The 27555-nt window shown below is 37.7% G+C and overlaps 1 protein-coding gene across 3 annotated transcripts in view; it reads left to right on the forward strand.

Annotated features, from left to right (window-relative positions):
- Positions 1-27555, forward strand: part of LOC150087149 (neural cell adhesion molecule 2-like) — a 206450-nt gene that overhangs the window by 131474 nt on the left and 47421 nt on the right. For all 3 annotated transcript variants that reach the window (XM_090372985.1, XM_090372986.1, XM_090372987.1), the window contains exons 2-5: positions 7337-7456; positions 16241-16291; positions 17143-17478; positions 25682-25792. In XM_090372985.1, coding sequence (XP_090229111.1) covers positions 7387-7456; positions 16241-16291; positions 17143-17478; positions 25682-25792 — 568 coding nt within the window. In that variant the 5' untranslated portion in view covers positions 7337-7386. The remainder of the gene's footprint in view (positions 1-7336; positions 7457-16240; positions 16292-17142; positions 17479-25681; positions 25793-27555) is intronic.

A 27555-nucleotide genomic window follows, 5' to 3' on the forward strand; every position in this document is an offset into this window, starting at 1 on the left:
GGCGAATCTATGAGAGAGCTGTACTTCCAGTCTGTCCCTAAATATGCTTAAAAATATCCATTATAAGGGTAAAAGGTCAAGACCAGGCAAACTAGCCTGTCCCAACTCTGCTTCCCCATCCCTATACCCAACTAGCCTAATGGAATCCTCTCCATCTTCTTTGGGGATGGCTTCATCTACATCTCCAATATCTTAATTCCCCTTTCTACACTGCTTTGCTCCTTACACTCTGACTTTACTTTTTTTCTTCGTTCAGGAAGCTCATAATGAGCTGCCTGGCTACCTCCCAGCGGCCAAATGAAAGAACCCAACACGATACTACGCATGGCATTTTTCTGGCATTTACAGTAGTATGAACTGTATTTTTTAACCGCGTATATATGGCGTAGATATCGAAACCACAGGCGGTGCCTAATCCTAACACTATACTATGTGGGGAGGACTGTGAAAAATTTGAAAAGACAGTTAAGTGTGAACAGTTATGCATGAATAGTCACACTTTCCACAATGGTAGGGTCAGTGCCTACCATTGTGGAACAGACAGTCCTGGAAGAAGGGCTTGACTATAATTTTTTAAGAAAATAGAGTGAATTAGCCATGGGTCTGTTTGCACCATAATGCAAGAGTTCCTGCACACGTCTAAGGTGGCAGCCCTGTGGGTTCCGCTACTGACACCTCCTCGAAAACTCTACAGTACAAAGTGTTCCACACAATTGTTGAAGCTTTGATACTAATCATGACTGACAGAGGGATATTTCGAATTGTGACCATGGTGAATGCTGCTAGGTGCATCATCCAGAATTAAAACATATGAGCGATCAATGGAAACGTTTGTCTCCCCCAAGCCTCAAAAAGCCAAGGTTCAGCTGTCTGCAAACAAGGTCATGATGTCCGTCTCTAAGGTATTATATTTAAAGATCAACTCCCAGAAGGCAACAGCATCACTAGGGAGTACTACAGAAACCTCCTTGGAGAGTCAAAAGCAGCTATTCAAGTTAAAAAGCAGCGGGAACTGCCCAAAAGTAGCCCACACTACCCCTACTCACAAGTCTTTCACAGTATACTTTGCAATCAAGTATAGAATTGAAAATCTGCAACACCCATCTTTTTCTCTTGATCAACCACCTTCAGACTTCTTCCCTAAACGGAAACCATCACGGTGCTGTAGATTTCAGACTGATGGATGAGGAGGAAATTAATGCAGTGGAAGGCAGGTTAAGTGAGGAGCTGTCTACAAGAAGCCTGAAAGAGCTTATCCACAGATAGAGAAGATATGCGACTCTAGAAAGTAGCTACATAGGGAAGGATGAAAATGCTGTCGATTGCTGATCATCGATCAACAATCCCAACAGACTTCAATCCTATGCCGAAAAGCCTAGTGTGCACTATATCTTAGGTTGTACTATGAACTTGAATCAGCCAACTTCCAGCTATTAATCTGGAAAAAGACTAGAGCAATGATGAATCTTAAACTGGGTCTTGAACTATTCAAATAAAGCCTTCCTCTGAATTGTATAGTTAGTGGTCATCCTCACATAACAGCGTGGGTGAGAAAAATCTTTATTTTTGCATATTTTACAACTACTGGAAGAGTAATTTAGGAAACAGGGAAAGAGAAAAAATATATAATTTAGACACTTAAAATATGTTCCAGTTTTTTTTTTCTGATGAATACAGTGGGCCATTACTTAGAAAGGGAGTACTATTTTAAGTTTAATTCACTTTTTTTCAGCGATGTACAGAAATAAATACACGGCGCCTAAAAAAAATCTTATTCTTAAAGAGAGAGAGAAAGAGATTTCATCCCAAACTTCATTAAGTTCATTTAAAAGTTAAGAAAGAAAGAAAAAGCGTTCCGGGTTGTAAATGAACAACGAAACGGCGGAAAAATTTCTGCAATAATTAAATCTTTCCGTAATTTTTATCTCTGAATCCCAAAAGAAAAATATTTCAAAAAATTTCAGAATATCCAAAGCAGGAAGTTTTAATGATCTTCTGTTCATTTTTCCATCTTCGTATCCCCTGCATTAAAATATTCAGTTTGAGTATTTTCTTTGTAAATTTGCAAGCAGGTTTATGTTTTAGACTCCCTGATGGTTCCCACATTTCATCCCCTCGTAAATTTTAGTCCTAGGTTTTTAAACGTAATGATAATAAAACTTTATGTATGCTTTTCAAGCTGCGGAAGACAAGATAAGGGAGTTGTGTTAAAATTCACGATATTCTAAACTAGTTCAGGTCATTAGCTCCGACCATCTCGCGTTGAGAGCAGACTCCGTTTTCGCATGCGAGATCAATAGTCCAGGCTCGTGCTCATTAAGGCATTTTTGTAAGTTCCTCAGTTGTTCAAAGTGCTTGCCACTGTTAAAGGCTCTGACAGAGTAAAGCGCTTTGTTTAGTTTTCTTCCGAATCCGTATTTTTCTCTTCCCCCCGACGACGATGGACCATATGTTGATAAAGTAAGGCCTCTTTAGGCACGAGTCTAATGGCTCTGTATAACGAGCACTCATGAAATTCGGGTTCTAGTGCAGATCTAGAAGTCATGTTCAAGTAGGAAATCACTTTTCATCACGAACAAAACGAATTGATTACGTTAAGTTTATTACACTTATTGATAAGCCAACAAAAAGAATTGCGTGAAGGTTACGTGGAGGATTAGGCAATCTGCAATATGTTAGGCTAATCGCAGTAAGGTGGAGCTACAAAGAGGACACGAAGCAAAATACAGATACAGTTCCAACTGAAACTGAGAGCAGCTATAACTAAGCTTAATTTATATAATAACGGATGTAAAATAATGCCTGGAGCGACATTATTTCATATACCTATGAGATCCAGTAATACAGTTAAATAAAAAATAAAATAATAAAATTTTGCGCCACTTCAATTAGTCAACAGATTTCTTTCTTCTTTTAAATCATTCAATAAAGCATCAGATGAATGAATTATAAATAACTGCAAAAATGTCGCGTACAACGAGCGAATACTGTACATTTTATAAAGCCAAAATATTATTCAATTTGAATATCAGCAAAGCAAACTAATATGACTTCCGGTATGCCCCGAAGTGGCAATTCGCTTGTCAAAGCCAGCATGAGACATGATAGTAATTGCTCGGTGTAAAAATTCTATTAACTTGTAATGCTAAAGGATACGCAATATGAAAGACGTCACTTCCGGTAATGAAAAAACGTCACTGCCGGTAATGAAGGACGTATGTATGGTCAACAAGTTAGTAACTAAAGCTCTAATACAAAATGGTCAGTTTTCAGAAAATAAATTAGAAGAGAAATACAAGATACAGTGATTGTAAGAACAAAGAAAGCTATATAAAAAGAAATAATGTTTGAATAAATATCTTGGGATGGATAAGGTGTAGCAATAATAATTAAAATATACTGCGGGACTGTGCCAATCGATATACACCAATCATATATTTCAGTAAACAGAATATTTCAGCCAACAGAGAATGAAAAACATTCGACACCGTTTTTTTTTTTTTTTTTTATATTTTTGAATGAGATGCCTAAAAACGAACACCATTTCAAATATTAGGTAACCTAACCTTCTTTTACGAACAAATGTTATTACGTATACCTATTTGTTAGTAAAGACATTAGCGGATAACCCTAATTTAAACGTATTATAAATAAAATAAGTTAAAATCTATTTCTTGGCGGCAGCCTGTTTTCTTAGTGGTAGGCATTAGAAATTAGACAACTGATTTCAGTCATATGCAACTGTTTCTGACCGTATCTATCAGTCATGATTAGTATCAACGAACGAGAAACACGCAACAGTTTGTCAACGAACCATCAGTAATATCATGTTGTAATTTTAATTAACATTGTCAAAGAAGCAGTTTAGGGAAGTATAAATTTTGGGCCGTTAAGCCAAAATACGCCAACTTTCAAAGAATTTCCATCTACTAATATGGATTACGGTAGCCAAAGGAATTGCAATTACCAAATAATGTCTTCAAGTTTTAGGATTACTATACGTAAAATGCCACGTACTGCTAAAACTGAGGGATAATCTCGAACGAAATATATTTCCTTAATGCAAGTCCAAATAGAAAATCCTTAATACAAACCAATACTGTACAAGCTACTCGTATCCCATAGTTAAGTTTCCAGTGCAACTGAACTTTGCACAGCCTCTTCTTTCTTCCATGGGAAGATTTCAACTATCTGATGAAAGGATCGACGAAATTGATCATTATCTACAATAGCGATTCAGCAATGTTTGGATCGGGGAGTTTCATCCAGAGGAAAATAATCACAGTTACACCGACTCCAAAATGTACCCCCCTGATAATGGTCCAAGGTGAACCCCCCCTGATAATAATGCTTTCATGCCACAGACCGGTGTCTGCAGGAGACCGGCTGTGGCATGAAATACAAAACAGGGTATGCGTTTTAATTCAACCCTTGGGGGAGTGAATTAAAAACAGCCAAGAGAGAAAAGGATTTCGGAGTTTGGGAATTAATCCAAGAAGATATTTTCTTTGTCCAGCGCGGACAGGAAAGGCCCATGGTGTCCTATCGATGATTTATCACACTGCTTATTGAATGGAGAGCTCATAATTCCATTGTATAAGGCAATTGTAAAACTGCATTTGGAATATTTGAATACTAACCCCTCTGGCTTGCACGCCGTACAAGGGACGATAGTAACTTGCAATCAGCTAAATAAATAAAAAAATACTCTGTCCAAGAATGCAGATTATGCCTATAATACAGCATCTAACTTCTTAAAAGGGTCCAAAGAGGGACAATCCGCCTAGTGAGATTAGCAAACAAAGTACACATGGGAAAAAGAGTTCGAATATGTGGACCACAGAGTTTGGTAACCAGGCGCCTTAGAGGATACCCGACTGAAATATATAAGGCTCTGAGAACGGACAGTAAAATGAATGAAGGCGAAATTTTCATGGTTATTTGTAATACTATAATCAGGAACCATAAATTAAATTATGAGGAAAAAGAGAATGATCGAACTAGACCAGTTTGTTATTGGAAAGAGTTGCCGACATCGGTAGTTAAGACCAACAGTAGATGGGTAACTACGGGAGGAAGGAACTGCTTCTTTTGTTGTTGTTGGTGCCAGAAAAAAACCTGGCTCGGATTTACTTGGGGGTTACTGCCAATAATTGTGTATGCGTGTGGCTTAATCGACATCCAAGGCCATAACACGTCACTATATTATGTCTCTAACTGCGTATATTCATTGGTCGATTTGCTGGATGAAAAACCCGAATTCCAGAAAGGGTAAACCATGAAACCCTCGCTCGAGATCGAATAATTCGATCACGTAGTTAAAAACGCCCATAAAAATTCTTCAGGGTATTGGATGAGATTCGAATAATTATCCACAAGTGACTCGGGTCATTTACTTATAACGGTAATTATTGCCCTCACGGGTAGCAAAGGTCCTGATATTACCAAGTTACCACTACTTTTTCCTCAATCCTGGTACAGACCTAAAATGATAAAAAAAAAAAAAATCATGTGCAACGCTAAATTGGGAGGTGCCGTTTTGTCGATAGCTTTCCCCTTGGACTACTCATTTTTATTAACAGGGTTATTCTAGAGATCATAAATAAACTCGTTCAGTTACACTATATTTATTTGTGCCATCGTATATAAAATAAAAAAGAAAGATGTTTGATTAAATTTATTTTTGTAAACTGATAAGGTTAGGAAAGTAATCGGTAAATTTTAGAAAAATAAACGAATTTCACTATTGAAATATTTTTAAAAATCGTCACATAAAGGAACACAGCAGCGATGCTCGTATAATGGCAACGCATGAATATAAAAATTTACAGAATTCCACTTTTTACATGTATTTTAAATTAAATCGCTTATGTATGTCAAACTAATTATGAAATACCCATAAAAGTATAATTTGGTGTCATATTGTGGTGAGACGATAAAAGAAAACAGATTTGTGCGCTGAAGGCTTGTCATTTATGGAGCTTCGGTAATTAAAACTATATTAACTTAGGAGAGCTAATTAGTCTTTTGCGGTCTTAAATTCATCAAATGCCGAAGACCCACTGAAGAATGCGAAATTTCCAGCCAAATAGATTTAAAGTGAAGATAACGTAATAGAAGAAAAACTTTTTATCTTAAGATGTTATGAATCCATCGAAGCCATAAAATCATATAAGTTGGTCACAGATTATGTTTAAATGAATGTGTGTTTGTGGAACTGGCAAAACTAAGATGAAAAGAAAAATTTTGAATTAGTATAAAAATGTTCTGTTTATACTCCACTACAATCAATCACTAGTTCAGAAGAATTTACAATTAATCATTTCAATAATCAATACAATCGCTAACCGTATTTAGCAATCACGCGAAGTTGAAACACGGTCCGCTGAAACGACCCACGTGGATGCTGTTGTTGTTATTTGGTTTTAGGAGCATCAGCGACTAAAGCGATATTGCTCCGTATATACTGTCTGTACATTGCGTGTGTTCTGTGGTCGATTTTGTTTGCTGGATGAAAAACCCTGCTGCTCTTGCCCTAGACCGACTAAATTAGCCACGTCGTGAAAAGGCCCATAAAAATTCCTCTTGTCATCGACGGGACTCGAACCCAGGTCTTTTCCACCCAGTGTGAAGAGGATGGCAATTTTACCAACTGTGCTACCCACGGGGGTCCATGTGTATGCGCGCTGCATCTTGCACTTAACCATTCTGCTAAGTCGGGCCATAAGACAAACTCTTTGTCTTAACCACTGAAGGTAATTTATTCCAATAATCAACAACATACCCCAAAGTAAACTCCATGAAATCCAGCCTTCTGTTACTCCCTAAGATTTTATATTTATGTCTCCTGGTTCTTGTCTCTCCGAGTGACCTTAAAATCAGTCTTATTGCTTCGGAACTTCAACTTGTGGTCCGGAAATATTCAGTCAATCTTTAAACTACAAAATAAATCGTTAAGGTGGAGCATGTTATCCATCCTACCATTAAAGAAAAAAACGTACCCCTAAACCCATTAATGACCTAATTAGACTTTTGTATTCCTTCCAGTAATGTCTTCAATTCCGTACACAAGCTGCTACTTAGAAAATTATCAAAGACAACTGATCCAATCCTGGATGGACTCGATATGTGGGTCGCATCTTGGTCAACAATAACCCCTCCGATCTTTTTAATGCTCAGCTACGGGGACTATTGTCATTACTTGGGAAGTTGGTTTCTCATACAGCAGATGCCAAAAACAGCTTAGGAATTAGACTGTTATTCTGAATGTGTTACTTATAAATAATCAACTTTTCAAACTAAGGAATTAATTGTGGTTAATGTGTCCTCATTGCAGGTCTCGTCATAAAACGCACCGAAGAAGGTCATCACTTCACGCCGTAATATATGGAGGCTGTGCTTTTAACTGGAATCTGCCTCGTCCGTCTCTATCTTTTGGTGCCAGTGACGCTAGTAGGTACGAATCTTTTATGTTGTTTTAAGTAAATTAAAAATCTCCTAAATACGATGTACGAAACTAAGAATGAAATTGTAAGTTTTCATGCTAAACTGAAGAGATGAAAGCCAAAAAGAAAATCTTGAATAGCTCTTAATCCACAAGTCTCAGTTAATTTAGATATTAACTCGAACTTGGGTTGCCATTACTAAGAATTCCTAGGATATTAATAATTTAAAATAAAGGAAGAGCTAATAGGAGTTGACCATGAGGGCCCAACAAGAAATGGCAGAGCAGTATTAAATGCCTATATTTTTTGAAAAGACAAATTATATTTTTCGCAGTTAGCGATTCGTCCTAGCATAAACATTTTGTAAGGAAGATGGAGTACACTAATGAACAGTGTTTTTATCATGTGATAAACACGCTGCTCGGAAAAGTTGCAAAAAAGGGCAGTTTGACTCTGTGATAGACAATTTTTCATCAGTTGGAATTGTCCGATGGACCAGCCAATGTGGAACGCTACCTTCCATTTCTGGGAGTAAACATGGAAGAACCATTTTCCCACCAAGATGGGTCAAGGACACACCAGTTCATTTCCTGAAATTAACATTTTAATGACAGGATCATCTCTAATCGATAATCTGGACCATATTTCTTGATCTGAATTCACTGTGATTATTTTCTGTGTGGATTCCTGAACGATAATGTCTCCAGGAATAATTTCCACATCGGTTATGAAATGAAAAGTGAAATCAGAGATGCTGTGGAGGGCATTGCTGAAAAAATAATAAATAGTTGCGGTTATAGTAAACTTCAATCGAATTCTGGGAAGGAACGGTCTTAAATTAACAACTTAATCGGTATCATTGAATAATTTCTTTCATATTTACGAGTACGAATTATAAAATGAGGCCCCAATAATGTATTTTAACTAGATATGGTATTAAAATGTATTTTTTGAATATTTTAGAATGCATATGACGAATCAGTTTAAAGCGGTCCGATTGGCTTCCTTTCAGGTGGGTGTGTTGCATAGATCTATACCCAATTTCTTATAGTTAAATGGAAGAATGAACAGAAACCTACAAAGAAATGGTTGTGAATGGTGAAGCAGCAATGCTTGCAAAAATATAAGCGGTGTCAAAAATTTAATGAACAGAGAAGCTACTTGAAAGAAGAACTGGTCGCTTACGAACATCACTTACTGCTGTTAATGTCGGTGAAGCTGAACGCATCATTGAAGAGAATCTACAGGCACTTATAAATGACATAAGGAGCAGTTTGAACTGCTTGATGATAGATTCATCACCTAGTACGACACTGTCCGATTGCCGTTGTGCAACTTACAGTAGATTGGTTGGAAAATAGACTACGTGGAACACTCTACAGCATACCCATACGGTTCAGATTTAGCACCTTCAGACTTCTTATTTTCTTTCCATAAACCACTGGCTAGGAAACGTTTTCTTAATAATCATGTTCCACCAAATCTGATCAAACGTTGGGATAAATGCATATTTATGGCGATATGTTGAGAAATAGGTTTCTCTAGAGGGTACATAATTTCTCTTCTGTATCTCAGTGTTTTAAATGAAATGTTGATGACTTGGCTTTTCAATTTGCCCTTGCACAGTCAATGATTATTCATTTCTACAAACATCTAAGCTGTTCCATTGTAAGCAACGAAAGATTAACAGTTACGATGAACATTTTAGTCCATGTGGGAATTCTGCTAACTGTTTTGCGTGTGAGGTGCCTCTGCTATCCAGTAATCATGCTGCAATTAAACAGCCAGAATAAATAAAGGAAAATATTTAAAAGAGAGCAAGAGATTTTCCTTTATTTGTTCTGGCTGTTTAATTACAGCATGATTGCAGGTAGCAGTATCAACCTCACGAATAAAATCCTGTTACTGTTTAGAAGCAAAATTACCACGTGGTCTAAAATGTTTGTTGTAATTGTGAAATCTTATTAATTTTATAACGTAATTGTTCGTATTCATTTTTATTTTTAAATTTTCGTTAACCGTTCTGCAGTTAGCAATACTTTTAATTTTTTACCAATACTGTTTGTTTGTACTGCATTAATATTACTTCAGCCATTCTGGAACACGTAACAAATTGGCACATCGCGCGACTCTAAAAACGGCACGTGAATGTTCGTTAAGAGAAAACAGTAATGGCATTTTGGCTCAAATTTCGAAAAATACTTAATAATTTAAGATAATTTAATTTTAAAATAATTTAAATCATTAAGAATGGCTGCTCAATTTTTCTTTATCCCCTTGAAGGAAGTTGATTTATCCTCCCCCTCCCAAAGGAAACAACATTTATAGTAACAGCATTCTTGTAGTTAGTGAATTCGTAAAACCCTTCAAAAAAAGGCAGAAATTCAAAATCAGCCAGCAAACAGACTTACACAGACATAACCCACAATAAAAGCATATATAATATAAATTAGCGCATTCTGACCAAAGTATTCAAACGCCCAAAACAACTAACCTCATAAAAATGTGATGGAAGGTTCTGATCAATTATAGTATACTGGTTTTGAAATTGGTGAATCATTAATCTCGCGCAGCTAAGTGTATTCATTAGTTCCTCGTAGTACTATAGCTATAGATTTTTAAACAAGTTTGTGAAATTAATCACCTAATTACGATTTGTTTATAAGTTATCTTATTCAAGATACTAGGTTTTAAGAAAATCCTCGCCCTACCAGAAATTAAATTTCGATGGATTTATTATAGTTATTGCATGATTAAAGACTGCTAAATATTGCCTATGTTTAGCCAAAGAAATAATTACACCAAATTGTCATTAATGGTAACATTCAGTATATCTTGTTGCCCTTCTCTGTACACGCTCGAGCAAATCTACATCCTTCCTAAAATGAGGCCTTCTTGAGTACTGCGTGCAGGTTGGAGGCCTCATTTTAGGAAGGATGTAGATTTGCTTGAGCGTGTACAGAGAAGGGCAACAAGATTGGTGAGGGGAATGAAAGGATCCTCTTACCAGGAGAGGCTTAAGTTCTGCAAATTGCAGCAGCTGGAGACTAGGCACTTGCGAGGTGATCTGATTGAGGTGTATAAGGCCTTAAATGGGTTGAGCACGCTGAATCCTGATGAGATTCTTCCACTTGTTCAGATTACGAACCTAAGGGGGCATAAATTGAAATTGAGGAAGGACAGATGTAGAACAGATGTGCGGAAATTTGCCTTTAGCCAGCGGGTGGTTAATTGCTGGAACAAACTTCCATCTGTCGTTGTGGAAGTTGATAGGTTAAATGAATTTAAGGAGGAATTGGACAAATATTTAGAGAGGATTGTTTTATATTTTTTTTTTTTTTTTTTGGCTGATGCTGCATAAGCTCATATGCTTGCTTTCTTGCACATGCTACTACTATATCAAAATTCGATACGCCGATTGATGTATTACGAAAAAATATATTGCGAAATAATAGTAATATTTCAAAATAAAAACACTTTGGTTTCATTATATATATCTGGACAGTATTTTAGATGACAAAGAACTAAATGACCAAATGACCTTCACAATTTCAGTTCGCTGTCCTTAATGATGTACTCAGTGCATTACAAAGCACTGATTTTTATGCGCAAACTATCGTCATGGTAGCAAACGTTGTCCAATGCTTCAACTATATACGTTATATAGATAGGCTATGTGGTATGTGTGAAAAGTAATAATTATCGTATCCCTATTGATCCGATTTTAATGAAATTTGGACTGGCTCGTCATGTTTTTTTAGAAAGACAAAATATAAAATTTCATGAAAATCCACCTACTGTACTATAATGGAGATGCCCGTCTGTCTCTTAAATTGTTTTTTTTACATGTAGCCAAGGCGCCATAAACAATCTGATGATGTGCTGCAAAAGACAGCAGAAAACGCCATTACAGAATTCCATGTCAGCATGCAAAGTTTCAGACGTGACTGCAACTAACTTTACTGCGAGCCACCAGCAAATGTAGGTGGCGTGACACGTCATGGATTGTGAGAGGATATTAATCAAAAACTAATCTGATGCAGTCAAAATGATTGACAACAAGTCCAGTTCTGTTCCTTAATTAAAGTTGTCCAACGGGTACAAGTTCCTAACACAAAGTACACTGAAATTATTAAAATCTTCTCCCAAAACCTCTCGTAAAGATTAATATCAAATAAAAAGGAAACGAGATAAAAAATAATAATAATAAAAAGGAAGTTAACAGGAAGAAACAGAATTAAAAAACAAGATCTAACATCCTAAGGAAGAAAAAAGTAGAGACGAAATTAAAAAGAAATCTTAATTTTAATTAAAGCAGCGCTTAGAAGAAATACGCTGTATTTTTTTTCTCCCTCGGAAGAAGCGAGAACTTTTTCTCCCCTTCAACTGAAAATTGCGATGTTGAACAAAATCAAAGCGGTGGCTTTATTAAGGACAACATAATTGCAATGACAGCAATTTCACTCGAATTCAGTTGAATTTAAAACTACATGTATAATATGATCGCTGATTTTTGCGGCTGACGCCATATTGGTTGACTTGTTTGACCTTTCGCAGCAATTCTCGCGAACAGACGATATGGATTTTATGAACTATAAACCAGTAATGCTAAGAAATTTTAATTAAAACTGATATTCGCTAACTGTGATTAGAATAATTATTTAGTAACGCTGTTATTTTGTAACTGTTCTTTAAACAGTTCTTTAACAGTTATTTTGTAACTGTTCTTTAAACAGTTACAAAATAACTGTTATTTCAAACAGTTCCATTATTATACTAGAATCAATCGTGCTATGGATTCTCAATTAAATATCATAATTTGTTAAGGATCTTACCTTACCAAATTATGAATTAAAACATCCATGTTGGAGCACAATAGCAATCTGAATAATACGTGGATCATTTTCAAAGTGAAAAAACTGTGTATTAGGCTTCTATTAAGAAAGGTAAAAGTTTGTTTCAAATGAAAGCGAAATCCTCGATATTCTGCACCGAAGAGATTTTTTATTTCCTTTTTTTTTCATTTTGATAACGCTGAATAAGAGAAAGTTTGAATGGCTTTTCAAAATGAGCATCTGAAGTGGCTCTGCTCTCTTTTTATCTGCTACCGTAAAGATGTCAGTATGAAAAAAACATGCAGCCAGATCATTCCATCTTTTCTTGGTTCGTTGACCGAGACCGTAACGGGAGAAAATGCGCGTCTGTATTTCTGGTGCGGTGGAAATATTGAGAATATTGGTCGGTAGAAACACACAGTGGAAATTCAGTCATAAAAATATGGCCCCACAACACAGCTGAATGCTTTCTCTTTCTCTGTCTCTCACATATGTCTGTCTGTCTATCTATTATATATATATATATATATATATATATATATATAAAATGCTGAAGCATCAACGAGAAGATGCGGATGGAATAGGATTGTTTCAAATGGCCTATTAAGTGCATTCTTTTGAGACATTATTAATTTTCTCGCTGGAAGTTATTTAGGGAATGATCCGGAAAAACTAGCCATTCAGTACCAGAGGGGTTTTGAACAGGACATTATGGACAAGTACCACTTTGCTCAGTATGGTGAGATAGGTGTGGGTTTCATTAGTAATAGAGAGCCAAAAGGTACGGACACAAATGGAACTGATAACCCTTGAGAGAGGCGATTACGATGCACATAATAATAATATGTAATTATTGCTTGGAGTGTGTTTCTATAGCGATACTGTATCCTAGGAGATCGTAATTTAAAAAAAAAAGATGTTAAATTATGTCTTTGCGTTACTTCTAGTTAACTTTCTATTGTTATTACTAAAATAAAAGCCATGGCACTTTGATGCCGGGATAATTTCATATGTTCTGTAATCAGTTTCGTAATGATTGCAGAACACTGATTAGTCAACGTTTGACCAAAGATTACAATAATGGATATAACAATGGCATTTAATCGCTGTCAAGGTTTGGTTTCTTTGATTTTCTTGCAGATCTTTATTTTTACAGTTCCTCTTCAGCACCCAGCAATAGCCAGCCATCATGTTAACATTCCATCTCCCCTTGTACCTCATCCCCTTGTCTTTAATGTCCTAGTAAAACCTCTCGACCTGTTCTTCACTAACACTTCCTAGATTTTCTGGGAAGTAGTCGATGTGGGAGTGTCAAAAAAGTACCGTAATATTCATGTTGCAACCCAGCTTCTTGAAATTTGCTAACGTATTTTCAACTATTTTCTTGTAGTCTGGATCCGTGTTGTTCCCTAAGAAGTTCTCAACAACAAACCTGAAACTAATCCATTCTTGTTTTTCTTTTATTACAGTTACCTCAAAATCTCGGTGCCTCATCAGTTGTCGAATTTATGTTTCTGAATTGGCTTCTCTTGGGTATTTGTTACAAAGGTAGTTAATGCAGGGACCTTCCTGAGTTAAAGCTTTTACAAACTGTTTAATTAAACTCAGTTTAATTGCAAAGGGTGGAAGGAGGACAGTTTTAGGGGTCTACCAGTGGTTTATGGACTATGATGCAGGCAACAAACTGCCCCCATGATTAATCGCCAAATCATGGCAATTGCAAACGCCTTCTTTTTACGATCTTTCCACAATCTCAATGCTTCAACACATTGTTTATCTTTGTCACCGAGTTTCACTCCAAAATAAGCAAAATATATTTTTTACAAATTCTGTAATATCTTGTCTTTGCTTGAGGATTAACTAACATAACTTCACAAATATGACCAAATAAGTTTAGATTGCTCAAACACTTGCATTATGACATTTTACTCGCTTTTCAACACAAGTTTGACACGATAACCTCAGAAATTAATTGAGCTCATACTGGTAAACATTGCCGCATGGAGCTCTTCAGAGTTGCTTTGTGCTGCTCATGAATATACTCATGAATTGTCAAACAATATTTTATGACTTCTATTCATTCTACAAGAACATTTCTCCTCAAGCTTCCATAGATTAATATTAAAGAAGAATGAATAATACTTTGTGCTTATACGTTTCTATAAACCTTACCCAAATACCCTATCTTATGCTAATGCCTAACAAAGTACTCAAATTACTTTAGCCTAATGTTATGCGTTTTTGCTAGCACAGTAATGCAAGTTATTCCTTGCGGCCTCCATAATGCAATCCTTGGTGATTATAGCCCATTTATGGAAGGCTTCTAGCGGTGTAAAATTAATTGTATACGAGATACGACTTCGTTGCAAGGTATTTTAACAACATGATCAAATTTCTTGTAACAACAATTACATTTTACAAGCCATTTTATGGGCAAATTGCAGTGAACCTGTGTGTAAACACCTTAATAACAGTTTACGATGAACTTAGGGTCGAAATTTAAGTGGCATAAGCATGGGTAATTGTCCTTCAGTTCTTTAGAACTGACAAATATTTTGTATAATCATAAATAGCCAGAATTATTGACCATAACTGTATCTTACGCCATTTGCCACTTCGATATATTTTTGATAATCAACAGAATAAAAGACGAGTCTTTTCAATGAGTAAATTGAACCCGCTGTACCTAAGGAATTAAAATATATATTAAGATTTTAAATTATGTCCCGTCTCCTTCAAGATAACTTTTAGATGGAAGCAGATGCGTTATTGGATTCCGTTACACGTCTCCATATACATATAAGCTCCATTACTTTGTGTTCTTGGACATCTTCGGAAAGTTCATAAAGTTTTTGTGTATTAAGGCGGTCGATCTTAAGACATTCGCATTGTCTTCGACAAAGTAACCGAGGGACAATAAGAAAAGTTTGTAACGAAATATTTTACGAATATCCCTGACCACATAAAAGGAGAAAACTAAGTAAATTCTTACAAAGAACCTGAAAAGAATTTCTAATAATCACAGGATGTGGAAAGTCATTACAAACTTGGCAAAGTCACACGTTTTAATATTGATGACGAAGTGTCGAAAGTGCTGACAAAGAATCGTACTTGGAATTTCCATTAGAAAGGAGGATATAAACAGTCTGTTGAAACATTTCTCGGTAAATAATGAACTGGCTGAGGAAACTTCGACTCCAATCTATTGTACAATGAACAGATAAATGACTTTCAGATAGGAATCGTGTCTGTGTTGGCAGTCTAGATGTAAACTCAGAGAACTGAAATTGACTATTGGGTAATGGTTTACTGATAAACTGTATTTGCAGCTTACTTTCCGCGACGATTGGTTTTCAATAGCTGAAATATGGGTGACAACATTGAATGGAATACCGATGTAAAAGTAAATAATGAAAGAGAAAAGAAAATCAAAATTCCATTCGCTAGATAAAAAATCAGTCATAAGCCACCCTCGGATCATTAACATGAATTATTTTAGATTACTGACAAAGAAGCCAAAGGCTGACCATTAATAAGCATAAATGACAACTTGCAAATGTTTTTGGAATTCTACATTTAAAAATGGACTTTAATTTCGTTTTCTTTCTTTCTGTATATAAATAACAGTATAAAATCTTTGGCTAAGGTGTATGTTATTTCATTTTTCTTAGTGTGTGGGAATTATATGTTTATTTTATTTTTTAATTTATTTAATTTCCACGTTAAGTTTATATAAATAAATTTAAGAAAGAACTGAATCATATTAGTGACTGTTAAGCTGATTTACCTTACTCTTTATTTAAAATTTAAGATTTAAATACAACAAAGTAAAGCTACAAATAATTAGCTGAAAAATTTTGCAGGATGAATAATTCGTTAAATGATATTTTAAGAAACCACTTTGATGTAATACATTGAAAATTAAGCCTTGTTTTAATATCTGTTGGTTTTATTTTTAAGGTTCTTTTGGGATAAAGTTGAGAACAGTCAATGTAGAGGACGACATCCAAGGTATGATTTATATTCATAATTTTCAAAGTCTTATAAGTAATAAGAAATTGCAAATAATTAAATAATACATTTAATGAGTTTAACAAACGTATTCATAGTCTTATTCTCATCAACAAACTTGTGTGGATATTAGGCTAATCAACCTACAAACTCAGAATAAAGGGCTTTTATTCTAAGTGAAAATTCAGTGTGGTTCGTGTCGTTACGCACTAGTTTTCCATTTGGGATGACCAAAGTGTTTTCGGTTCTAACTGTAGCGATAAAAGTCTGCTAAGTGCATGGTCTTCTACAAAATTAAATATACGAGGTCTTCATAGCAAGCTATTTCAACAACATTATCAAATTTCTTTTACCGCAATTACATTTATCATTGTTATGGACCAGCGTTGTCTCGAACTGTGCCACACGTGGCATGAAATTGATATGATCAATTTTGGAGATGGAACAAATTTAATTTATCATTACTTTCTACTGGCGTCCATCTCGAGCTTCGTGATGCGTGATTTGAAAGCGACTTCCGTTTTATTGAGAGTAAAGTTCATTTTTCATCGTTTTCTGATATCGCTCCTCGTGGATGTTCTCGTACATCCGCCAAAATGGATATCAATTTACGATGTAAGCATGTTTATTTAACAAAGACAATGGCAGAATTATTTTCTTATTTCTGCAGTCATGAATTAGAAATCTCTTCGATAATTCTTGCTACAAAGAAATTAATTTTTTTATTATTGATGACATGTTAACTCAGCTGGTATAAATTGCAGTTTCTGATTGCTTTGTTTTAAAAAAACATTCTTATTTTTTTTTCTTGATCCCTTTGCATAGCTAATATCGTTTTTTTTTTATTGCAGTTTTTCCTGAATATCAAGCGGTTGTTGGTGGAAAAGCTGAACTTCCTTGCAATATCACTCAACCCACTCATGAAGATAAAGTTTCGCTTATTTTATGGTACAAAGAAGACTCCAGAGCTCCAATCTATAGTGTAGATGCGAGAAACAGTCCATTAGAAAAGGCCAAACATTTTCCAGGAACAACGTTGGGATCCAGGGCTTTCTTTGAAACGATTCTGAAACCAACTGTACTGCGGGTAGAACCAATTCAAGAAAAAGACGCGGGGATATACAGATGTCGAGTGGATTATCGCTATGCCAGGACTCATATTAATAATATGATTCTTAGTGTTGTCGGTAAGTATTTTATGAGAAGTTTTAAAAACATAGATTTCTATTTTTCTTAACTGACATTTGTTTAAGCTGTTACTTTGTAATTTGTTTAGATTTATCAAGGTCGGTTTATACAAATAGTTAACGTGTCAAAAATTGAGTATCGGAAATGTTTTCTGAAGGGGTGAGCTAACTCGTTTGGCGGAATCTGGAGTGGTCCATGAACGCCACCAAACGTGGGTCAGTACAATGCTTATACTCAACCTATGGGATTTTTTTCTCCCATCAGTTAAGAGTTTTCTATTTAATAAAATTTCCTTATGGTTTCTATAACATATACGTAGCCCATATTAGTTCCCTGCTCTTTAAATAATTTTAGTATCCATTAATCAATTCTAGCAGGTAATCCTGGACAACCAATTTTTCTTAAGATGTTCACAGGTAATAAAAACTTGAGACCAAGATCCATCGGGTGCTTTACCACAAATTCATTATCGAGAGCGGGACCTGGAAAAATAAGACCAATTACTGTCAAACGCTATCTAAATGTACTTCTTTGGCCCATTGCTGCTTGTTCAATTACCCCTTCATTCATTACAGTCAGTGACAAGTTATAAATTAGCTTTGTGAATTGAGTACCAGGCACGTGGAAGAAAGGCAGTCCCACAGCACGGACTAATGCAAGATGTCTAAGCAAAAATGAGGCTACAACGGTGGCAATCGGTGAAATAAAATGAACTGTATCATGCTGCTACACGCCAGTTCCTTCTTGGTCCTTATTTGGCCAATTCCCCGGGCATTCGTTCGATGTGACCAGCTCCTGAGACCTGCTCCTCAAACACAATCTACAACGAGTGCTTTTCAGCTAAGACGTTAAAATTCGTATGTTCTTGGTTTCTAAAATAAATATGAACTTTCCATACAGAACTGTTCTTAATTATCTTGGAAACACTTCCACCTACATAGCGGCCGCGGGCCCCAGGGCGTTAGCTGAGTTTACAACTACTTATCATAGCTTGGATTACATTAATCATCGATATTCGTGGATAAGAAAGATAAAATCACCTTTGGATCAGTAAACAAATGCCATAATTCGTTATATTCTAAAGATATTATTAATGTGAGTTCTGCTGACAGTATATGTTCGCTTGTCAGTGTCATATTTTACGAAACTTTTTCTTCAGCCGCTGCTGCCATTGATCTTCTATTTCTTTTTATTTAGCTAATAAGGTTATCAGCAGATCCGTATCAAGGGTACAACGAAAGTAGCAATTGCTCCAAGCACAACCCGGGGCAAGGCACACTCGCGAAAATAAGATTTATGGGAGAGTGTCAACTCTCTATGACAAAAAGCAGAGGGAAGAAACAGGGCAGATACGAAGTGACGAAAAGAAGAAGAAAAAATATATTTCGGCATCGCGCCGCTCCTTGTCACTTACTTTTTCTTACACGCTGAACAAATGAGACAGTACGAAAATAAAATAAAAAAACACGAGTTGAAATACTGAAAATATTCGCACAAATTAACTTTAGGATCGAGCTACGCATGGGTAGAAAGGCTAATTTTACGCTACACACACCGAATCGGAATGACTGCTTCCTCCTCCCTCCCCTCAACAGGTACACTGCATCTAGTAATTGAAAGTCGCTAACGTCTTACGAATTGTCTCTAAAGATAGTCGTAAAATTTCAACAATTACCATTCCATATCACACAAGATGGAATACCCTCTTCAGGTCACAAGCAAATTAATCCGAACACGCATTACCCAAACAAGCAGGCCTATTTTCAGATTATATACAGATTACAAAGTAGTCGAAACTGTTAATTTCGCATACGTTGATTCCGTGTTTTCAATAATCCATTTTGGCAGAAAGCAATTCGATTATCACGTTAGATGCGAAGCGTTTTAATAGCCGAAATAATTTGTAATAAGTGAAAGCAGCTGCAAAGATATTCACGCGAGAAGAGTGTGACGCCTGATTTTTATGCGTCGCATTTCTTCCACAAGAGTGTGAAACACAATTATTTTTGTACAGAAAATATAAAACAAATCAATAATGTTTCTCATAAAAAAATACGAGTCTCCACTTCGTTTACGTCTGGCTATTTTGCATGGCGCCAGCCACGCACTAAATTTGTTTAGCGAGTTTGACTGATGGTGGAAGCAGATGTTAATGAAAAATGCCGGTTAAGCTAAAGCATTTTTAATTCATTTTTTTTTTAAATTCAATTGTTTGCGCCCATTAAAATGCAGTTAAAACAAATATATTTAGTAAATATCAACAGTATTACCTGGATTAATGTCTTCAGATACCCTCTGTTCTTTGGATTTCATCAGTGAAATGTTCCAAATAATCATTTAATCCACGTCATTTCTAAACACGGCACTTCATGTTTATTCACAACACATAAACCAAAACAAGCGCGCTTTGTTTCTCACAGTTTCTGCATTTTAAGTCAGCAGAGTTATACAAGAAATTAACTTTTAATAAACACTTCAGAAAATTTAAAATCCTCCCTCTCCAACACACATGAACAGCGAACATCCTTTCCTGAAAAAATTCCACACAAAATATAACTGCTGCTCCCCCTAGCATAAATGTTATTTTTGTTCCAAATAATATTCAAAAAATACATTTATATGTACAATATTATTCATCTTCCACATAATTAACCTCACCTTCGCCGGTTGGTTAAGGGGGCATTTTCAAGATTTTTAACAAGGTACGTAAGTCTGCGAAGATCAGTATCAGTATATCGCCTTGTTAAAGACACACACAATATACACCGATGAGCCAAAACATTATGACCAGCGAGTCGTTATGCAAATCGAAGCAACTGCAGGTGAACTACGGCGCATGAGCTGGTCGGAACACGGTATAAAAAACACCTGGTACTGAGGTCCGTTAATCAGTGTTACTCTTGGTCTTCAGATGGGAAAGGCAGCAGACTTAAGCGAATTTGACAAAGGCCAAATTGTAATGGCCAGACGACTGGGTCAGAGCATATCCGAAACGGCACGGCTGGTGGGATGCTCACGGTCAGCCGTGGTTAGTACCTACCGACAGTGGTCCGAGGAGGGGAACCCACGAACTGTCGGCGAGGTGTTGGACGACCATGGTTCATCGATGCTCGAGGTGAGCGAAAGCTCTCCCGGATGGTACGCGGCAACAGAATGGAGACTGTGGCGCAACTCGCAGATAATTGGAGTAAATTTTGCACCATGTGGACGGCCGGGTACGTGTGCGTTGTTTACCTGGGGAAGTGATGGTGCCTGGATTCACCATGGGACGAAACAAGGCGGTGTCATGCTTTGGGTGATGTTCTGCTGGGATACCCTGCGTCCAGTCACCCATGTGCCAGATACTCTGACGTCTAGCACTTAGCTAAACATCACTCGTCAAATACCAAGATCAAAGAATCAAATATACACAAACAACTAGATACCTAGGCGTCATGTTGGATGAAACGCTCAGCTTCCTCCCACACACGAAATACTTAAGAGAGAAGATCAAGACCTTCCTGATGGCCCTCAAGCTAAATCTAGAAGTACAATTCAGTAAGTACAGAATAAACAATTGAATATCCACGACTATTTATGACATCACTGTTGACCTGCAGGCTGAAAAGAAAACGGAAATAGCAAGAATAAGGAATGTGAGTAGAGAGAAATGGCAAAACACCTGGACAACCACCGAAAAAGGAGCAACAACAAGACAATACATCTCGAATGTGCAAGAGATAATCAAGAAGGAAAAATTATGGCTAGCGCCAGGCCTATATGCTTCCTTCCATTATAATGACGGGCCATGGAAGTATAAACACCAAATTTACACCAACTGGGCCTAACAGAGACACCACAATGTCACTGCGGCGAGCCTGAAACTGCTGACCATATACTCAACGAATGTCATTGTTACCAGGATCTAAGGCAGGAGCTCTCCTCCTTAGTAGACTCCACACCACCAGTTGACAGTCCTCCCGCTGGACTTGGAAATCATCAGATGCGCCCTGACATATAATATGGCAAAAGAAATACCGTGCACTATCCTAAACTTCGCGTTGGATCTCACCAACAACAGGAAGCTTGAAAAAAACAGATTGCTCGACCACCGCCGACAGGAATGGCAGGATCGGTGGACAGAATCCACTAAAGGAGAAATCACCAAGAAGTTCCTCCCTAGCGTAAACAGAGTCTTTCCAAAACTCCCGAGTTGGTTCCAACCAGGGCTCCACGTCACCTTTCTGCTCACAGGGCACGGGCCATTTAATGCAAAACTATTTAGCTTCCGAATCACTGAGGATCCCCGTTGCCTCTGTGGCCACGAGGAAACATGGCAACATCTCATGTATGACTGCGACCAGTATGAGGACCTGCGATGCAGGCTCACCACTGCTATCACATACTTCCCGCAGAACATGGAACAGCATCTTCTCGACTCGGAATAAGCATACAAAGCCCTTACCATTTTTGCACAGAAACTCTTTGCTAGAAGGCGAGCCCTTATAGCAAACCACCATGCACAGCACCCAGAAGTTGATGATGAATACCAAAACCAGGACTAGAGAAAACTGGAATACACAAGAAAACTGTACCCACAACTACGAACATGACCATCATTTAGCCTTATTCACGAGGGAACTGACAACCAGGAAGACCTACGTCTGAACCAGAGACAACCTGACACAGGACTTCATTCATGTATGACCCTGAGACTGGGATCTGACTCCTACATTGAAAAAGAACACCAAATAAGATCCAGTTCAGATCGCTTGGACCCCCCACGTGCTCATAACTGTCAATGCCTGATGGCGATATGTACCGGGCTCCCTTGCCTGGTACCTTTACTCCCTTTCCCCTGGTGGGGAGGAGGAGACAGTCTTGTCTCCTCTCCACCCCTGCCAACCCTGATTCTTCTCCTGGTGGGGCTTGGGCCTGCCTCACTGAAAAACCTGAGGTCGCCTTCTCTATCGTCCCCATACTTCTGTCTTTTCCCCCCAGCCTTCAGTCTCCCCCCCTACTCTACCTAATACGCCAGCGTATAACCCCACACAAACTGCAAAAACTTAACTTCGTCCAAATTAAACCGCATACACCTCAATTGGCTTTCTAATTCCAGCGCTCATCCCTACCGAGTCTTTTTTTTTTTTTTTAGGCCCTAGTCACTGAAATCTCAGGAAACTAGGTGGCAGGGCCTGCCAGAGTAAAACTTCATTCTGTGTACCTGGTCTGCCTCCACGAGGCCAAGTGTGGACAACGTTGGGCCTCAGTAGGGGTCCAGCGGCTAAACGGCCAGATGAATAACGATACACAACACTACACATATACAAAATCCACACACTTTTAAATCTCTGGCCTTCTCATTGAACTGCATCTACAATGAAAGCAACGCGGAGATGGGGGGAACCCCTGGTGCCGTTTGACATCAATACACTTTACACTTTACCACCAGTTGACAAGGTAAAGCTCACAAAAAGCGAGGACAATTTCAAGGCATTCAACACCTTCGCGACTAAGGCCTTTAAGAGACGAAAGGCCATTAGGAGAGAGGACAACCGGATTTGACAAGTAACTACCAACCTTGCACCTGACTGAAGACAACAAACTTTCCCTCTCTCTCTCTCTCTCTCTCTCTCTCTCTCTCTCTCTCTCTCTCTCTCTGTCTCTCACACACAACCCTGAGTGACAGATATTGTATCCTTACTAAAGCTCTCATCACTTTTTAGGGCGGTCCTATTCTTGGATTTGCCCCCTTTCTATCACTCTTCCTTACTTCCCCCTAAAATTGAGGGCCCCGTGAATCTTCAGGGACACTCAGCCAGATGACAATAGAACCCGGCACGCCTCCTTGTGGTAGGAGTTGGGGGGACGGACACCTCGTATCTCTGCCCTCCACGCGCTAAGTTGCCAATTAGAAAAAAAAAAAAAAAAAAAAAGTCCTATAAACAAGAAGACGTGAAGCAGCTAATGGGGGGAAACTCCAGGCTCCGCTCAGGCAATCCAAACACACGCACCTAAACATAACTACCAACTTTGACCCTGACTGAAGACAACAGACTTTCCTCCCACTCTCTCTCTCACCACCCTGAGTGAGAGATATTTTATCCTTACTAAAACTATCATCACTTCTTCTTAGGGCGGTCCTACTCTTGGATTTGCCCCTTTCTATCACTCTTTCTTACTTCCCCCTAAATTGAGTGTCCCTGAATCTCTCAGGGACACCCAGCCAGATGATAGTAGAACCCATCACGCCTCCTCGTGGCAGGAGTTGGAGGGCGGATACCTCGTGTCTCTTCTCCCCATTTTCTAAGTTGCCGGTTAGAAAGAAGAAAGAAGTCTTATAAACAAGAAGACATGAAGCGGCTTATGGGGAAAACTCCGGGCTCCGCTCAGGCAACCCAAACACACACACACCTACCTAAACATCATTGCTGACCAGGTACATCCTTTCATGGCAACGGTCTTCCCCTCTGGCGCCGTCTTTCAGCAGGATAATGCGCCCTGCCACACTGCCCGAGACTGCTTTGCGGAAATGAGGAAGACTTCCAGGAATTGCCCTATAAACAATTGCCCTGGCCTCCAAATTCCGCAGACATCAATCCCATCGAGTATCTGTGGTTTGTGTTGGAACAGCAACTCCGATCTGTAGCATCTCAACCACGGTCCTTACAGAAGTTAAAGGATCTGCTGGTTACGTGTTGGTACCAGATACCACAAGACACATTTACAAATCTTGTAGCATCCATGCCTCGCCGGGTATGAGCTGCTTTGGGGAGGATCAACATCATATTAGGTAGGTGGTCATAATGTTTTGGCTAATCGCTGTAAATCGATGTACGGAGGCAGTTTCTCTGTTTCACGGGATGAAAAACCTAAGTTTCCTTGTAGAGAAAAAAAAAATTCATGCAGTCCTCTTCAATCGATCTAAATTCAACTTCCACGGATCTGCTGGTACATGCGTCATTGTAAAGGCAAAAAAAAAAAAAAAAAAAAAAAGCCTCTTCTTGTCTTAGCCGAACTCTCACAGACCGATGGAAGAAAAAAGCGTGGAGATTCTTCAAGGTCACATATTAAGGAAACTATTTATCAATTTCCTCTATTAGTGTTTTTTTTGTGACGGTGCGGAAGCAAGATTACAATCGCTGAAGAAGAGAAAGAGAAAACAACCTTTAAACGTATGATTTTTAGATTCCATTAGTAATAAATGTATTTCAACTTTATACGGGGTGATTTAATTTCAAATATGTAAATGTATAATAGGTCGAAACTATGCTTTCCAACAGTTTAAAGGCTATTAATTTAAATTGTCTTTAAATTAATCAGGATCGCAAAGCTTCAGTGCAGAACAGAAAATTGTGATCGTGCTATTTATACAAGATCCTAGCATGAACCATATCTTCAAGCCACAGAACTTAAATCGAAGGCATTAACGTCTGAAAGTGAATATGGACTTTTCCATACTCCAGTAGTGAAAATTCGTACAGTTATCCTAAAATGATTACAATAAATAATAGGCCACATTTGTTGGAATCTTTAATAAGTCTAATTAAAATAAAATAGAAAAGTGATGTAATTTAAAAACAATTTCTAGTTGTGGACAATTGATGAACGATTGAAATTGGAATTCACAGAAACTCGATTTATTTTGCTCAATTATGGTTCCTCTTTATTTTCCTTTTATTTTTTGACCTGAATACTCAATAGAATGGAGAGCCGCCTCTTTTTCTCAAATAATGGGTAAGATTTTTATGTTCAGAATTTGTTAAAAAAAAAGTTTTTAAAATTCGGTCGCAGTTATGGAATTCGAAGTTGGAACTTCAGCTGCGGTTTAAACATTCTTCTGCTGATCCATGAAAGTGATTTGTTGTTTATGGGTTTTCTTCTGGTCACGTGTATTGTGTGATGATGGCAATGGAGCCTTTTATGGATTTCAATATATGTCAAGGTTATAAAAATGTATCGGTAGTTCTCTGGTGGATTTTATTAAGTTTCCTCGCATTAATTCAGTTCGAAATCTTTGCGTCTTTATTCTGTTCGCATTTTTTTCCCTCTACAATCTAATATCGCATAAATATTACACGGTATATATCTGCATATATTTAACAGTCTTATAATAATCCTATTATAGTAAAACCTAATTAGCAGATGGGATTTTCTTATTTATGAAATCTATATATTTGATATTTTATTTCTTACTTTACTAAGAAGTACTTTATTTCTTAGTTCCACCGAGAGAAATAGCAATACTGGACGAAGATGATCAAGAACTGTCTGGAGTTATAGGACCGTATGATGAGAGTAAAGACTTAAATCTCAAATGTGAAAGCTTAGGAGGTAAAAAGCAATTTATTTATATAAATATAAAATGCAATATTTAGATATCGAATACTTATTAAATATTTATATATTTCTTTAATTATGATCCACAGAAAGAATATTAAAAATGATATTCAGCGTAAATTAATAAACTACATTTTATTATTAAAGTTAAGGTTTAGTTTTATTCTTTATGTGCATTGATATGTTTATAAGCTAATGTAGAATTTGGTTCGAAAATGGGTATGCCTCAAATTTCTTGTACGTATGCAAAAGTACGCTAAAAAAGGGACAATTCAGTCGTAGACAGATTGGATACATTGTTTAGAATCAGACATATAAGGTCATGAGGTATCAGTATACCTGTAAAGTATATTTTCTGTGATCCGCTGCCCGTTTTTCGGGATGAAAAACCTGCGAGTGGAACTGTGCAGTTCTTATATGAGACTCCGCCTTATATGAAATTGTAAATTGGAAAAACTATCTTTACCCCCTTTTTCACTTAGTGCTAGAGTTAACCTAGGAGACGCGTATAGTTCATCCCCCCCCGTCATATGCAAACCAGTTAAAATTTAGGTACATGTATTTACAAATACTACACTGTGCTGCCACTTCATTAGGTACGCCTATCTAGTAGCATGTTGAACCTCCTTTAGCCTTCAAAACAGCCTGAATTCGTCTAGGCATGGATTGAACAAGATGCTGAAAATGTTGTGCAGGAATGGAGTACCATGCAGACATGAATGTGTCACGCAGTTCCTTGAGATTCGACGGAAGTGTTGGCCTGCAGCGAACAGCCCTTTCCAGCTCATCTCAAAGATGTTCAATAGGATTGAGATCCGAAGACTGAGCGGGCCACTACAGCAAAGAAAAGTCATTGTCATGTTCCTGGAACCATTCCATAGTGATTCGGGCTTTGTTCATCGGCGCATTATCCTGCTGGAAGTAACCATCTGACTGAGGATAAACTGTCAACATGAACGGATGCACTTGGTCAGCAACGATGTTTAGGTACGATGTGGCATTCAGACGTGAATCTATGGGTATCAATGGACCCAACGTGTGCCAAGAAAACATTCCCTACACCATAACACTGCTCCACCACCTTGCACAGTAGTCGTCAGACATGACGGGTCCATGGATTCGTGTTGTTTTCGCCAAATTCTGAGCCTTCCTTGAATGTGATGCACCAGGAACTTCGGCTCGTCAGACCAAGCAACTGTTTTCCAATCCTCGATAGTCCAGTGCTGATGTTGCTGTGCCCACAGGAGGCGTGCTCTCTTTTTCTTCATTGATGGCAAAGGTAGATGATGTGGCCGTCGGCTGTTGTAACCCATTTGCGACAAAGTGCGACTAGTCGTCCTTTGCGATATTTTGTTCTGAGCAACAAGATTGTATTCTGACGTGATGTGCGACATTGTGGCCAGTCTGTTTGCTTGCACAATTCTAGCCATCCTCCTCTGACCTCTCTCTCTCATCAACAAGCGATTTTATTCCACAGGAGTGCCGTTGAGAGGATGTTTTCTGTTCGTTGTACCATTCTCGATACACCCTTGAAACTGCGGTGCGTGATAAGTTCAGGAGAACTGCCATTTCAGAGATGCTTTGTCCAGCACGTGTTGCACCTACTACCATGCCACGTTCGAAGTCCGTTAGATCACTCCTTTTCTCCATTCTTGATACGGTTTGTGCGCTTAACCGATACTAGAAAGGTTGTTCTTCTGCATTTATACCCACAACTGTGGTCATGTGACTTGCAACGTTGTGGGACAAACCATTTG

This window comes from Mastigoproctus giganteus, chromosome 4, assembly GCF_048544385.1.
Source record: "Mastigoproctus giganteus isolate SK-2022 chromosome 4, ASM4854438v1, whole genome shotgun sequence".
In the NCBI taxonomy this organism is placed as follows: Eukaryota; Metazoa; Arthropoda; class Arachnida; order Uropygi; family Thelyphonidae; genus Mastigoproctus; species Mastigoproctus giganteus.